Consider the following 14,545-nt stretch of genomic DNA (forward strand, 5'->3'; position numbering starts at 1 on the left):
TAGAATAATATATGATTGCATAGAGTGAATTGAATGATATTTGAATGTTAAAATAAATATATTTTGTATTTAAAGAAGAATCTTTGAGAGTGGTGTGTTGTCTTGGGGTGAGTCATTGAACTGTGGTCTAGTAATAACCTAAGCCAGTCTCCTCTTGAACCTAGAGTTTAGAACTAGACTGTTCCCGCACAAGCACAGGCCTTCCCTCGTCGTGCGGGTTACACAATTATGAAAGAAAAGAACCAAAGCCTCAATAGCTACATTAACCATATACATCTAACTACACTGGCAGATGTTGACATGTCAAAAAACAAAGGAGGTCTGAGAAAAAGCGCTGGGCAAGTCTTCTGCAACGCAATGACAGTGCTTTCACACATCATTAAGGCTAGTTTTGAAGTCGTGGGTATGTTTAGCTCTTTAAGGGATCTCCAAGGCCTTAAGCTGGATGACGGCTCTGGTAATCGACATTCCGTCATTACGTTTTTCAGTCACATCATATCCACATACTCTGTCATCGATCTGTTGGAATCAGCCGCTTTTAGCACCGTGGATTTTGATGATGACTGCATTTTTAAGACGGTCTCTCTGGGCTCGCCATCACGTTATTTACCATATAGATTTTAAAATATCTATCATAGCTCTTTCTCAGTTGTTGGTTAACTTGACCAACTTTTGAACCACTTTGTTTGAGACAATCTCTTGGTCTCTCTATCATCCAGGATGAAGGATTTCAAAAATAAAAAAATTAATTTAAAACACTCGTTACAAAATATCGATATGGCGCCATCTATGGGGTTTCCCTTTTTTTTGTCTAGGCCCCGAATATAAGATGATCCCACTTTTTCAGACATATTTTGAGGGAAAAAAAAACCCCTGTCTTATAGTCGGCCAATACCGTAATTAAATTGGGGCAGGTGGCAGTTGAATCAATCAAATGAAAAAAAATAGGGTTGTCAATCAATTAAAAAAAATGTATCTACACTGTGTTCCAAATTATGATGCAAATTGGATTTAAGTGCCACAAACATTTTTGTTGTTGTTTTTCAATTAAACTCATGGATGATTTTGTGTCTTAGGTCTCTTTGGATCATTGAAATCGAAATCGAATTAGTTTGCCAGGTGAGCCCAATCAAAGGATGTTCCACATTATTAATCATGCCACAGGCTATATGGGAAAGAGAAAGGATATCTCTGCTGCTGGAAAAGCGTGACATTGAGCACTACATTGGACAAGGTGTGCAAACATTGGATATTTCACAAAAACTTATGCGTGATCATCGTACACTCTTAGAAGTAGAGGAGCCTCGATGAACCTTTTCTCACCATTGCCACTGTGGGGGAACCTTTTCAGCTCAGAAAGGTTCCTTGGGGAACTTCTCAGCAAGGTTATTTAAGGAACCCCTTAATAGGTTTAGGATTCCTTTTAATTAGTAGGCTATTGTTATTATCAGAATAGTATTATTAGGTTATTATTATTGTTATTATTATATCAATATTTATTCATATTAGTATTTATGCTATTGATCATACAAAATAGAATATTAGAGATTTACAAGATAATTACAAGATTTTATTTGATCATTGTTACATAAACAAGTTGAACAAAAACAGAAATACACACATATGTTATTTAATTCCTCAGGGCAGAAAATAAATATTTACATAAATATTTGCTTGATAAGATTTAATAAGATACAATAAACAGTTCCTTAAGAAAATAAATAGTTGGCCATTTTGATGACCGCTAGGGTATTTGTACTTATGAAGTACTTTTCTTGAATATCTCAGAAAGCACAAGGGGGATTCACGGGGACTTTTAGTATGTTATTCCTAAAGGTATTCTGAACATATCCTGAAAAATTCAGCTTGTTACTAATTTGTTCCGGGTTTGACTCCATTTTGAGCTAATGCTCTTGGACTACACGGTCTCTGACCCTATAGCTAGCCACTGCTATGCTCTGTAATTACAGATGATAAAGATGTAAAATTCTTGCCATTTTGTCGGATAAACACTTCTACCTCGCATTCACTGGAGATAAACTTTTTTTATTAATTTGATGATTTCAATTATTAAACTTTGGAGCAGGTTTGAGTATGAATGGATCCACAAATGAGTTTTCATTGTTATTATAATTGCGGGATAGGCCATTTGTCTTCACGGAGGTCTGCGCTCTCGAGTGGCCTTCTAGTTAGCATATTAAAATGATGGTGATTGAGGGAGGAGAGAGGGTGGAGTGTAATGCTTGTGCATGTACGCTTAATTTCACGTTAATTGGGATGTACAAAGAAAAGCTGCGTGGAATGCTGCGTACGCACAATTTCATACATCAGGATTTTTTTTTTTTTTATGTTTTAGTATGAAATCCACGCAAATTATTTTAAAATGTTAACTATTTTAAATGTATCTACACAAATGTCTAATGCAGAAATCTCATTTGAAAACGTGTATGTGTTGCCAAATGTAAAGTACACTTCGTAAAGAAATAATGATTAATACATGGAATTAAATTCCGACTTTTATTTTGACAATATTCCAAATGACGGCCATATTGGAATTTTCATTCCGTCCCAGGATCCACGCAGGTATGGGAGTCTCGTCAACGTGTTGACAAATACTTGTTTCTTGTCTTATCCAAAACAAATCCTAAACAAAGGGCAGTGTGATGAGCAGCGAATTTGACTGAGGTAAGTCTCTGTTACGTTAGGTTTGACATAACAACAGAAACACTATAGACTTCTTGATTGCACACTGTAGCTCGAAGGCGAGGAGTCACGTGCCGATTTGGGTTGATTTGAAATTGAACCCTAGTCAAGTTTGTCAAGTTAAAAAAGACTCTACTCTTGCTCCAATCCGGATGCATGTGGTCCGTGTAACTAGCCTGTTCAGCACGCAGACCTTACTAGGGGTATTTCATACCTCCGTCTCGCTATCTGGAGAAATCATCTTTGGCCACCGCTATTTAGGCTAGGCCTACCAATTTCCGGCTCCCATTGATTTCCATTCAACACATGTAAACAAAACGTCAATTATGTGCTTAAACCAACGCCGCTGACTTATGCCAGCAACCATTTCTCGTTGATAATAAACTATATTTTGGTACAGCATATAGAGGAAGGAATAACAGAATTTGGCTGAAGCAGTAAGGAGACATTTTATGCTTAGTGTCCGCCCCTAAGACTGCCCATTGCCTAAATTTGTGCTCCTTTAATGTCGAATGTCAGAGTATCTACATTCCAAAACGTACCTTAATGATAGGCCTACTCCACAATTTATAAAGGAACGAAGTTTAAAAAGAAAAACAGAATATATCAGATGAATTACACAAATAATTGACAAGGAAGTACTGTAAGATTATTCGACGGTCGCTTCTTTTCTAATGGGTTACATTACATATTTCAGGCAATTGTGCTTTTCTTTCGTTCCTTTATAAATTGTGATGTAATTTGAAGGTATGTTGAATGTAATAACTCTGACAAGTAAGGGACCAAGGTAACCTGTTATAAGTGACCACAGAATGTCTAATAAGGGGAGAACTTCCACTCTCGGAAAACTTCCGGTTTCTGGTTGGTTCTAATGGAAATGGAGGTCTATGGAGCTGTACCCCTCAAAATCCACTTTTCTCGGGATCTAACACATACTGATGACTTGAGAACTCTGCAACTAGAGGGACTAGAGGAAACATGTTGAAAACGGTCTCCACTGATAAATATCACACTTGCTAACCTGGAAATAAGGTCCTATGTCCTAAATCCTGAACCACCCCTTTGCTTTACTTTGTCATGTGGAGTCGGGTGCGTGAAATCAGACCCCAAAAACTGTAACGACCCCAACACTGGTCATGTAAAGTAGCCTACTCTTTTTCTGAATGCTTTATATAATTTTCTAGAACATGAGAAAATAATTTAAAAAATTTCTGTTGTTTTGTGTAGCTCTGATTACAGGCTGTTTCGGATCTTGGCATCTTTGGTCCATTAGGAACATGGATCTCGCACCACCGTTGAGCTCTGGCTGTAACGTGACGGAAGCACTCTGGGGCGATCTGGGACTGCTGGTGAAAGAAGAAGATATAAAAGAGGAGGAATATGGTCATATGGTTGCATGTCCAGAAGAAGAAGAAAAGCCATCTGTAGAGCTTCACTGTAAAACTAAAACGGACGTCACAGACTCTAACTATGAATCACTACAGACAACCGTGGAGAGTGAAGTGAAGAAGGAAGAGGATGAGCACGATTATCTGCTGGAAAGTAAGTCCTCTCAGATCCCCCTTTCAAACACAAATCCATAATCAAGTACAAATTTTACGAGACTTAACAATAAAGAGTAAGGTGTACTCTCAGTGTTCCCATACATTGACTAATCTGTGGCGGGGCGCCATAGAATAACAACTGGCCGCCACAATGAAAATCATTTAATTGAGCTGCGCTTTTTACGCACGCAGCCTTTCCTTGCCCCGCCCCGCTTTCTCTCGTAACGAACCTGCCGCCCCTCCTCTGCATGCACATTTAACAAAACATTAACAATTGTTGAAGATTGTTGTTGGTACGTACAGTGTAGAAGCATAGAAGACGTCTGGCTAAATTGCTATTAAATCCGCTTAGCATCGTGACCATGCTGCAGAAAATGTTTCAAAACTGCTGCATTCAAGTTAACTCTGCTAAGGTCTTATCACAACATAGTACATTGAGAAGACTAAACTAAGCCAAAGTCCTTTTAGGCAAGTCCCTCCACTTGGCGGCCATATAGCAACGCTTTTTGGGCACTCATCGGGCATCCTATTCAGCAGAAATGCGCGTGCGCATGGCTTCACGACACCAATCTTGCTCCAGCGGCGAGTTCACAACACATGATTGGGAAGATGTCTTCACAACACACCATATGATTGGCTCAATGTATTCACATCAAACCACATGATTGGCTCAATGTATTCACATGTCGATGTTTTGCCGAGGAAGGGGTGGGATATGTGTAGACAACGTTACAAACTAACCCCATGCATTTCTATGGAGGATGTCTCCTCATTAGAAAGTCTCTGACTAAGTTAAGTTATGCAATCAAGCCATATCTCTAAGCTAAGGTTAGAATCTTTACTGTGTATGGTTAGAATACTGTTTGGATGTCGAGTTTAACAGCATGCTTTTACAGCTACTTGTCAATTGCGACTAGGTTACTTGTGCAGGGCACTGAATGTTTGCAAAATCCCGATGTAAATCAAAAAGTGTTTTCCAAGACTCTAAAGTGCTTATCCCAAGGAGAAGAATTACAAATCTTTATTTTAACTAACTACATCCAAAACATTATGAATTGCACCACACATATCAGCAGCCTTTTAAAAACTTCACGGATTCCTCCCTCACGAAAGTCTTAAAGTAACAGGCACTCAATTAGACCTACACACTACCAAGACAATCTTAAAGTGACAGTAACTCAACTTAAACCTACAATGTAACCCATTCCATGATAGACAACACCAGTTGAAATCAATTACATTGTTTTTTGACTGATGGCATTTCAAACTTACACTTATTCCATAACAGCGTTGTGTTTTGCAACATAAGCAGCAAGAAATGTGAAAGTAAATAAATGTGTACTCACAATATTGAGTAGGCTATGACTTTGATTACATCAACATGTTTGTTTGAAATGCATAGATAAGTAGCCTATTTGTTATTGTAGGTTAACTCCTGCGGCATGTTTATCCATTCTGTAGATAAACTATCAAACAGCATAACGTGCTACAGGGTTCCCACGGTTCAAGGAATTTCTGGAATATCATGGAATTTTGGAAAGTCTATTCCAGATATGGAAAGTCAGGGAATTTTTTATCATTTTAGGGCAAAGTCATAGCCTAGAAATCTAGACGCACCCTAGCGGCAGCAAATTAATTTGCTCAGCCTGTACGTCTAGTATCAAACCATAGTGATTTCTATTGGCTGACGCCGTGGACCTCATCCAATCACAGCGCTCTATTTTGTTAGAGTCTTAAGGCGGGCTTAACAGGATAACGACAGTCCTGCGATGGTGAACAACAAGGAAGGTGGCTATGACTAACGAAGAGCGGTTGTTTGTATCGGCGTTGGCGTCAACTTTGGAGAAGTTGGACTTGTGCTTTTCTTTGAAAGTTGAGCAACACAATGCACTTAAGTCATTCCTTTCGAAGAAGGATGTATTTGCCGTTTTGCCGACCGGATACGGATATGGTCGTAGCACTGGCCTATTGCATGCCTAGGCAGTTTGAAAGACAATTCTCTGCCCGCCCCTTGGATTAAGCGAGGTGAATGGTTCGATGCCAGACTATACATTTCAATGATATAGGATGGCCCACCAGGCTAGCAAAGTCATGGAATATCAGGGAATTTTGTTGCAGCAGTTTAAAACCTACTTGCCAAACATTAATACAAATATATTTCCACGCAAAGTTGGTGTATATATGGTTATTAGCTTTACTGCTTGCTTGAGTTGCTCAACTTTGTTTATTTTATGCCCATTCATTCATCTCCCGCCCTAAAAAAGTACGCTACGCGTCTGCTCAGAAATTATTGGTTGGTATTTTGCACCATTCATTATATAGTAAGTCATGGCAGCCGTAATTCATGGATTGAGATCAGACCCGGCGGCAGACACAAATTCACGGACGGGCATTACACCTTTCCAGGGGGGGCACGGGAACTTAAATTGATCACGGTAGTTTAAGCTTAGCTTACACTTGACAAAACATTCTAATATGAAAATGTAGATGCAATTGTTGTAAAATGGTGCAGCTCCTTTAAGAGAGCCCCGTCTTGCAGGGATGGAGAGAGAAAGCGAGAGGGGATATGTGTGTTAGAACTGAGATGCGTGTGGAAAAAGTAGACGTGCTGTTGGGACTGGAGCTAGTCATATTCAAAATAATGCAAAAAATAAATCCGCAGATAAAACCAAAATCCTCGTTCATTTGCTAACCAGTTTCAGATAGAGTGTTGGGGAGTTAGCCCCGAAGTTACGGATAACTTCGGCCCTGGAGTGGTAACAAGCTCCCTGTTCTCCGACTAGGTCAGAAGAAAAAAACAGTAAAGGTTAACGCTATCAAACAAACCCAGAAACTACTAGGCCTACTTCTACAAGCTATGATATGAGATATAGCCTACCTGCGAGCCGGTAAGCATAGCCTATTTGTCATCGGATGACAGGGGTTAGTGCAGAAGTGAAGTAGACTGTGCCACGTAACCTCCTCTCCATTTAGGTGAGCTTACCTAATGTTCCTGATTGATTAGCTACGGAATAATACAGATTTTACAAGTTTTATTTGCTACTTGCTTTGACAAACGTATAATATAGGCCTACATTTAATAAGTGTTCAAAATCAATTTATGGGATTGGGGTTGGTTGGAGCAGCCAAGCTCGTCCAGGGTGGGCACAGATGACCTCCAGGACGGGCCTGGCCCCCCAAAGCCCGCCCATGCCGCCGGGACTGATTGAGATAAATGCAGAGACCAAATTTCCCTCACGGGATCAAAAGAGTATATACTTATACTGTACTTCAGGTTTTTTTTGTCAGGGAAAAGTCATGGAATTTTACATGTGATCTAGAGAGTGGGAACCCTGAGGCTATCTGTACTGTAGACTACTTTGACTATTAATTAATTTATTACTTTATTAACTCATTGGCTCCCAATTTAAATACAACCGTTGACTGCCAATGACATTTTTAAGGCTGGGGAACGATCTGGCGGAGCTTGTCACTGAAAATCAGGCTTGTAAACAGAGAACGTACTAGTGAACTGACCCGCTAGGTGCTTTCCGGCGACTCTAGCTTTTTTCACATCATCTATTCGCAGGCTAGATATGAACCTGCTGGTTAATGTCGATTCTTGCAATGAAAATTTGATCAAATCAGATGTGATCCAACCCCCAAAACTTGATTACTTTTCAACAACTGGGCCCTGATGCAGTCTCAAAAGATATCTACTAAAACATGTCCTATCTGTTCACTGACCCTCTCTGTCTTGTAATGTGTAAGTCATAACTAGTGATTATATTTCTATCTGAAGTTAGATATTTCCTCGTCAGTATCTAATTGCTGAATGTGGAACATCTATCGTCATTCTAAGTCTCTATGGTAACTCTTCCAGGCGTATCAGAACATCCACATGTAATGGCACAGAAGATCCATGGACAGAGTGATGAACTCAACCTGCAACTGAAGGGAGGTCTGCACCACTGCTCGGTCTGCAAGAAGACTTTCATGACCCTGAGAGAACTTGAGAAACACCAGCAAACACACTCAGTTTGGGTGAATGAAAACAGGTCTCACAAAAAAACACATACATATTCTCATTGTGAAAAAGCATTTACAGCCTCACTAGTTAACCACCACATGCTTACACACACTGGAGAGAAGCCTCGTAAATGTTTGAAGTGTGGAAAAGGGTTTTCACACAGCTCAAGTCTTTCTCGCCACATGCTTGTACACAAAGGACAGAAGTCTCATAAAAGGTATCATAAATGTTCCCAGTGTGGAATATCATTTACAACATCCCAAGATCTTCAAAGCCACATGCTTACACACTATGAGGAGAAGCCTCATAAATGTACCCAGTGTGGAAAAACTTTTTCACAAATTTCAAATCTTTACACCCACATGCGAATACACACTGGAGAGAAGCCTCATAAATGTAGCCAGTGTGGAAAAGCTTTTATAACCTCCACAGATGTCAAACGCCACATGCTTAGACATACGGGAGAGAAGGCTCATATATGTGTCCAGTGTGGGAAAGCCTTTGTATACATGTTCACACTTAAAAGACACATGCGAATTCATAGTAATGAGAAGCCTCACAAATGTGCCCAGTGTGGAAAAGCTTTTACACGCTTCTCAACTCTTAAAAAACACATGCTCAGACACACTAGAGAGAAGCCTCACAAATGTGCCCAATGTGGAAAAGTCTTTTCTAATGGTTCAGCTCTTAAAACCCACGTGCTTACGCACACCGGAGAGAAGCCTCATAAATGTGTCCAGTGCGGAAAAGCTTTTTCACAAATTTCAAATCTTAAAACCCACATGAGAATACATACTAGAGAGAAGCCTCATGAATGTGCCCAGTGTGGAAGAGGTTTTTCACACTTCTCAACTCTTAAAAAGCACATGCTCATACATACTGGAGAGAAGCCTCATAAATGTGCCCAGTGTGGAAAAGCATTTATAACCATCACAGATCTCAATCGCCACATGCTTACACATACTGGAGAAAAGCCTTATAAATGTCTCCGGTGTGGAAAAGCTTTTTCACAAATGTCAACTCTTAGAAGCCACATGCTCATACACACTGGAGAGAAGCCTCATATATGTGCCCAGTGTGGAAAAGGTTTTACACACTTCTCAACTCTTAAAACTCACATGCTAACTCACACTGGAGAGAAGCCTCATAAATGTGTCCAGTGTGATAAAGCTTTTACAACAACCCGTGATCTTCAACGCCACATGCTTACACACACTAGAGAGAAGCCTCATAAATGTGTCCAATGTGGAAAAACTTTTACACGAAATACAACCCTTAAAAGCCATTATGCTAATACACACTAGAGAGAAGCCTCATGAATGTACCCAGTGTGGAAAAGCTTTTACACGAAATTCAACCCTTAAAAGCCATTATGCTAATACACACTGGAGAGAAGCCTCGTGAGTGTGGAAAAGCATTTGACAGGTCCACAGATATTCTACGCTAGCAGGAGCATAGCTCGTTATGGTTATAGTTATCGTTATCGTTATCATTTGGTGTGAATGGGCCTTAACTCGACCAATCTCACGATTTGGGGTGTTAACAACACCAGAGGATTACAATATAATATATAATGAATATTGAATGTCTGATATTTATGACAGCACACTTTATGCAGATTAGACTATAGCCTAGGCCTAATATTACAACTCTACCTCTTTAATTCAGCTGTCTGGTTGAAGCCTGGACATATTACAAACAAAGTAGCATAGTTGGCTAGCTTATCATAGTCTACTGATTGGACTGTTCGGTTTCCCCATGTGTGTTTAAGTTTCAGGGTAATACTTGTTCTCCTTGGGACAGGCCCTTTTGAGAAACACGGTATTGAGATGACCAGTCAACTTGAACGCAAGAGTTTTAAACAAATGTGCAGCATGCTAATGATGCTAAGTGGATTTAATAGTAATTTAGCTAGTTGTCTATGCGTCCTTGCTTTCACAATTATGAATGTATTTGGATTGTGCATGCCGAGTCACGCGTGTCCATTGAGCGAGAGTGGGTCAAGGAGAGGGGGTTTACTTCTATACTGTTTGGTAAAGTTGAATACATAGTCTACAATGAAAGCAGCGAGAGGTTTGACATTTTTTTTTTTTTTTTTTTTTTTTTTTTTTGACAACGTAGGCTACTGGTAAATAAAGCGGGAGGTGTGTGTCCACTGCAAATCACTGCATGAAACACTACAAAGTGTGTGTCGTGGTTCTGCTTTTTCACACCGCGACGCAGGTTTGTGGATATGAGTGTTGCGATTTCGGTTTCGAATCGCACGTCATTAAAGCCCTAATGCAAACTTTCCTCAAATCTTCAAAGGCACATGGTTGTACACACTGGTCAGAAATGAAGTAGCCACATAATTGTGAGGCATGCAGTTTAACAGGGTTTCCATGAAGTCATGGAATTTCTGGGATAACATGGAATTTTAATTTAAGCCTATTCCAAACAAGAACCCCGAGTTCGGCTGCGATATAGGTAGATATGACAAATGTGACTCTTCAAAAGCACATGATGGGACACACTGGTCAGAAATGATGAAGCCACATAATTGTGAGGCGTACAGTTGAACAGGGTGCTCATGGTTCATGGAATGTCTGGAAGTTCCAGACATGGGGTCCAAGCTCGGCCGTGCTATAGGTAACGGAAAGCTATCTTCCAAGTCGGGGACTTTTATTTTGTCTTTTTAATTGGGCAATTCCACGCAAAATTGTCACGTCCATAATGCCAACTAAATACCATGTGTGTTGGCGTTAAGGATGTGACAGTTTTGTGTGTAATTGCCCAATTATTATTTATTTAAATGATTTTACCTTGTGCATTTTATTTTTCTTTTTTTATTATGATCTTTATCTTTTAAACTATTCTTTGACTATTGCCCTTCTATGCTTTTATTTGTTATTACTGTTTGCATGTGTTCATTTAAAGCACATTGAATGATCTCTGTGTATGAAATGCGCTATATAAATAAACTTGACTTGACAATGCCATAAAAGTGCAAAAGATAAACTGTGTTATACCAATTATGAAAGAAAAGAACCAAAGCCTCAATAGCTGCATTAACCATATACATCTAACTACACTGGCAGATGTTGACATGTCAAAAAACAAAGGAAGTCTGAGGAAAAGTGCTGGGCAAGACTTCTGCAACGCAATGACGGTGCATTCACGAATCATTAAGGCTAGTTCTGAAGTGAATTTCCTGAATTTCCCCTTGGGGATCAATAAAGTATCTATCTCTATCTATCTATCTATCTATCTATCTAAAGTCGTGCATGTGTTTAGCCTTAAGCTGTATGACGGCTCTGGTAATCGACATTCCGTCATATACGTCACATCAAATCCACATACTCTGCCATCAATCTGTTGGAATCAGCCATTTTTAGCACCGTGGATTTTGATGATGACTGCATTTTTAAGACGGTCTTTTTGGGCTTGCCATCACGTTATTTACCTTATAGATTTTAAAATATCCATCACGTTATTTACCATATAGATTTTAAAATATCCATCACGTTATTTACCATATAGATTTTAAAATATCCATCACGTTATTTACCGTATGATTTTAAAATATCCATCACATTATTTACCGGATGATTTTAAAATATCTATCGTAGCTCTTTATCAGTTGTTGGTTAACTTGACCAACTTTTGAACCACTTTGTTTGAGACAATCTCTTGGTCCCCATCATCCAGGCTCGTGCCCCTGTTGTGAAGGATAGCTCACTTAATTCAAAACGCTCGTTACAAAATATCAATATGGCGCCATCTACGGGGTTTCCTTTCCTTTAAGATGACTTTTCAGACTTATTTTGAGAAAAAACCCCCCTGTCTTATATTCAGCCAATACGGTAATTAAATTGGGGCAGGTGGCAGTTGAACCAATCAAATGTAAAAAAAAATAAATAGATGTACCGCAGAGCGGTAAAAAATATGACCGCCGCCCAGTCCAGCACATTTTTTCCACAAAAATAAATCACGCTGAAAGGCCTATATGATTCTAACTGTCTCACTAAATTGCGTTATCCACACTCAATTATCACTGATATCTGCTAGACAACAAGTACCAAACCATGATTAGTTCATAGATTTCACATGTAAAATTCATTTTATACAACCCCACCTCCATCTTGCCTTTTCATAATTCTGAGAAATTCTTGAAAAGTGTGCATGTACATGTTTATGTTATGTGTGTGTGTGTGTGTGTGTGTTTGTGTGTGTGTGTGTGTGTGCTTGTGTGTGTGCCTGCGTATGTGCCTGTGCATGCAAGCGTACATATGTCTACTGTGTGAGTATGTGTCATACGTATGATTACTGTGAATGTATGTGTGTGTGTGTGTATTTGTTTGTGCACATGTGTGCACATGAAATGGGTTAACATGACCCCTTGAGGCAAACGTACGGAAAAAAATGGTCATCTTAGTCCCTACAGTTCTCAAGATATTCACAGAGAACTGTGTCTGCCCTACCCTCCTTTCGGGGGGTCCAGTCCAGCGGGGGGGCAACAGATCAAAACAAAAAACGACGGTTCCATGCTATCCATGTGGGGTTACATGCCCACCAAGTCTTGTGTACCCCGGTCTTTCAGTGTCCCGGGAATCCTTGTTGGTGTACGTCACTAAATGTACACATACATTATTTTATTGTAAGGCCCCCCAAGGCCCCGAAAGTACACAAAACTTGGCATGCATTCGGAGGGTGTCATAATGATTATACACTTTTAATTTTGTGCAGTTTTGACCTTGTCAGCCAGAGATATTGTGATGAAAACACCAAATTTTTTGCTTTTTAATTTTTAACTAGGTGGCGCTATACATGAAATAAGTGGTAATGGGATGGGTTGACATGCCCCCTTAAGACCAACATATATAAAAAAGGTGCACCTCCTAGGCCCTACGGTTCTCGAGATATTCACAGAACACTGTCTCTGGCCACCTACAGGCCAGTTGGTGTATAGTAACATAAATTAATTTATTGTGTGGCCCCCCATTAACGGAATTCCACGAAACTTGGCGTGCATACAGAGGGTGTCATAATGATCCTACACTTCCAATTTCGTGCAGTTTTGACTATGTTAGGTCACAGATACCTGTGATTACAACACCTCATTTTTACTTTTTTGTGTTTAACTAGGTGGCGCTATACATGAAATGAGTGGTTATGGAATGGGTTGACATGGCCCTTTGAGATCAACATACAAAAAAATGATCCTCCTAAACCCTACGGTTCTCGAGATATACACAGAAAACTGTGTCTGCCCTACCCTCCTTTCGTGGTGTCCAGTCCAGCTGGGGGGCTACAGATCAAAACGAAAAACGATGGTTCCATGCTATCCATGTGGGGTTACATGCCTACCAAGTTTCATGACCCCGGTCTTTCAGTGTCCCGGGAATCATTGACGGAAATTTGGGCATGCGAAAAAAAAAAAAAAAAAAGGAAAAAAAAATCTGACTAAACCTATAGTGCTGCGCGGCGGTCATAATTAGGGCTGTCAATCGAGGAGGAGCCTCGATGAACCTTTTCTCGCCATATCCACTGTGGGGGAACCTTTTCAGTTCAGAAAGGTTCCTTGGTGAACTTCTCAGCAAGGTTCTTTAAGGAACCCCTTAATAGGTTTAGAACAGAAATACACACATATGTTATTTAATGCCTTTAGGGCAGAATTTACATAAATATTTGCTTAAGATAAGATACAATAAGCAGTTCCTTAAGAAAATAAATAGATCTTGCTCTGGGGTGTTTGACATTAAGTACTTCAACAAAACTAAGAGTGTTCTTTACTTTTTTGTGGCATTCAATGTTAAAAACAAAATAAATTGACGTTGCCAATGCCTGGGTGACGTCATCAACATTTTGAGTAAGGATGTCTGTATAGTCAAGCTTTATACCGAAACTGGCCTCCAAGAAGGGGTTTCCTGTGATCACCAGGACTGGTGTTGGTACCTTCTGGATCCTGGCAAGCAAAAAAAAAATGTTTTAAAAATTGCTGAGAAGTATCCAGGCAGCATATTGACTAACTGACAATAAACCTACCTTTTCGTCGATCATAAAGTGCGTTGGGGTCCTCTGTGATCAGATGTGGGAGGAGCAATGTTGCAAGGATCACTTGCAGACCTTTTGTTAAAGGTAAATAGAAATGTGAAAGATTATTAAAAAATAAATAAAAAAGATGCACATAAAAATGACACACCAAATCACACCGTCATGATGGTCCGATCAATATCGACATCAAGCTGATTTTGAGATTCTGAAGCGTACAGGTGGGTTTTGGGTGGGTTTCTCATTTAAGTACATTACC

The 14,545-nt window shown here is 39.7% G+C and overlaps 1 protein-coding gene across 1 annotated transcript in view; it reads left to right on the forward strand.

The window, feature by feature from the left end:
• LOC125297241 (zinc finger protein 729-like) overlaps positions 1–9,692 on the forward strand; it is a 540,495-nt gene extending 530,803 nt beyond the window's left edge. The window contains exon 8 of the mRNA XM_048247460.1: positions 8,110–9,692. Within this exon, the coding sequence (XP_048103417.1) occupies positions 8,110–9,560 (1,451 nt within the window). The 3' untranslated portion in view covers positions 9,561–9,692. The remainder of the gene's footprint in view (positions 1–8,109) is intronic.
• Positions 9,693–14,545: the final 4,853 nt, after the last annotated feature.

Source organism: Alosa alosa, chromosome 7, assembly GCF_017589495.1.
Source record: "Alosa alosa isolate M-15738 ecotype Scorff River chromosome 7, AALO_Geno_1.1, whole genome shotgun sequence".
Taxonomy (NCBI): Eukaryota; Metazoa; Chordata; class Actinopteri; order Clupeiformes; family Clupeidae; genus Alosa; species Alosa alosa.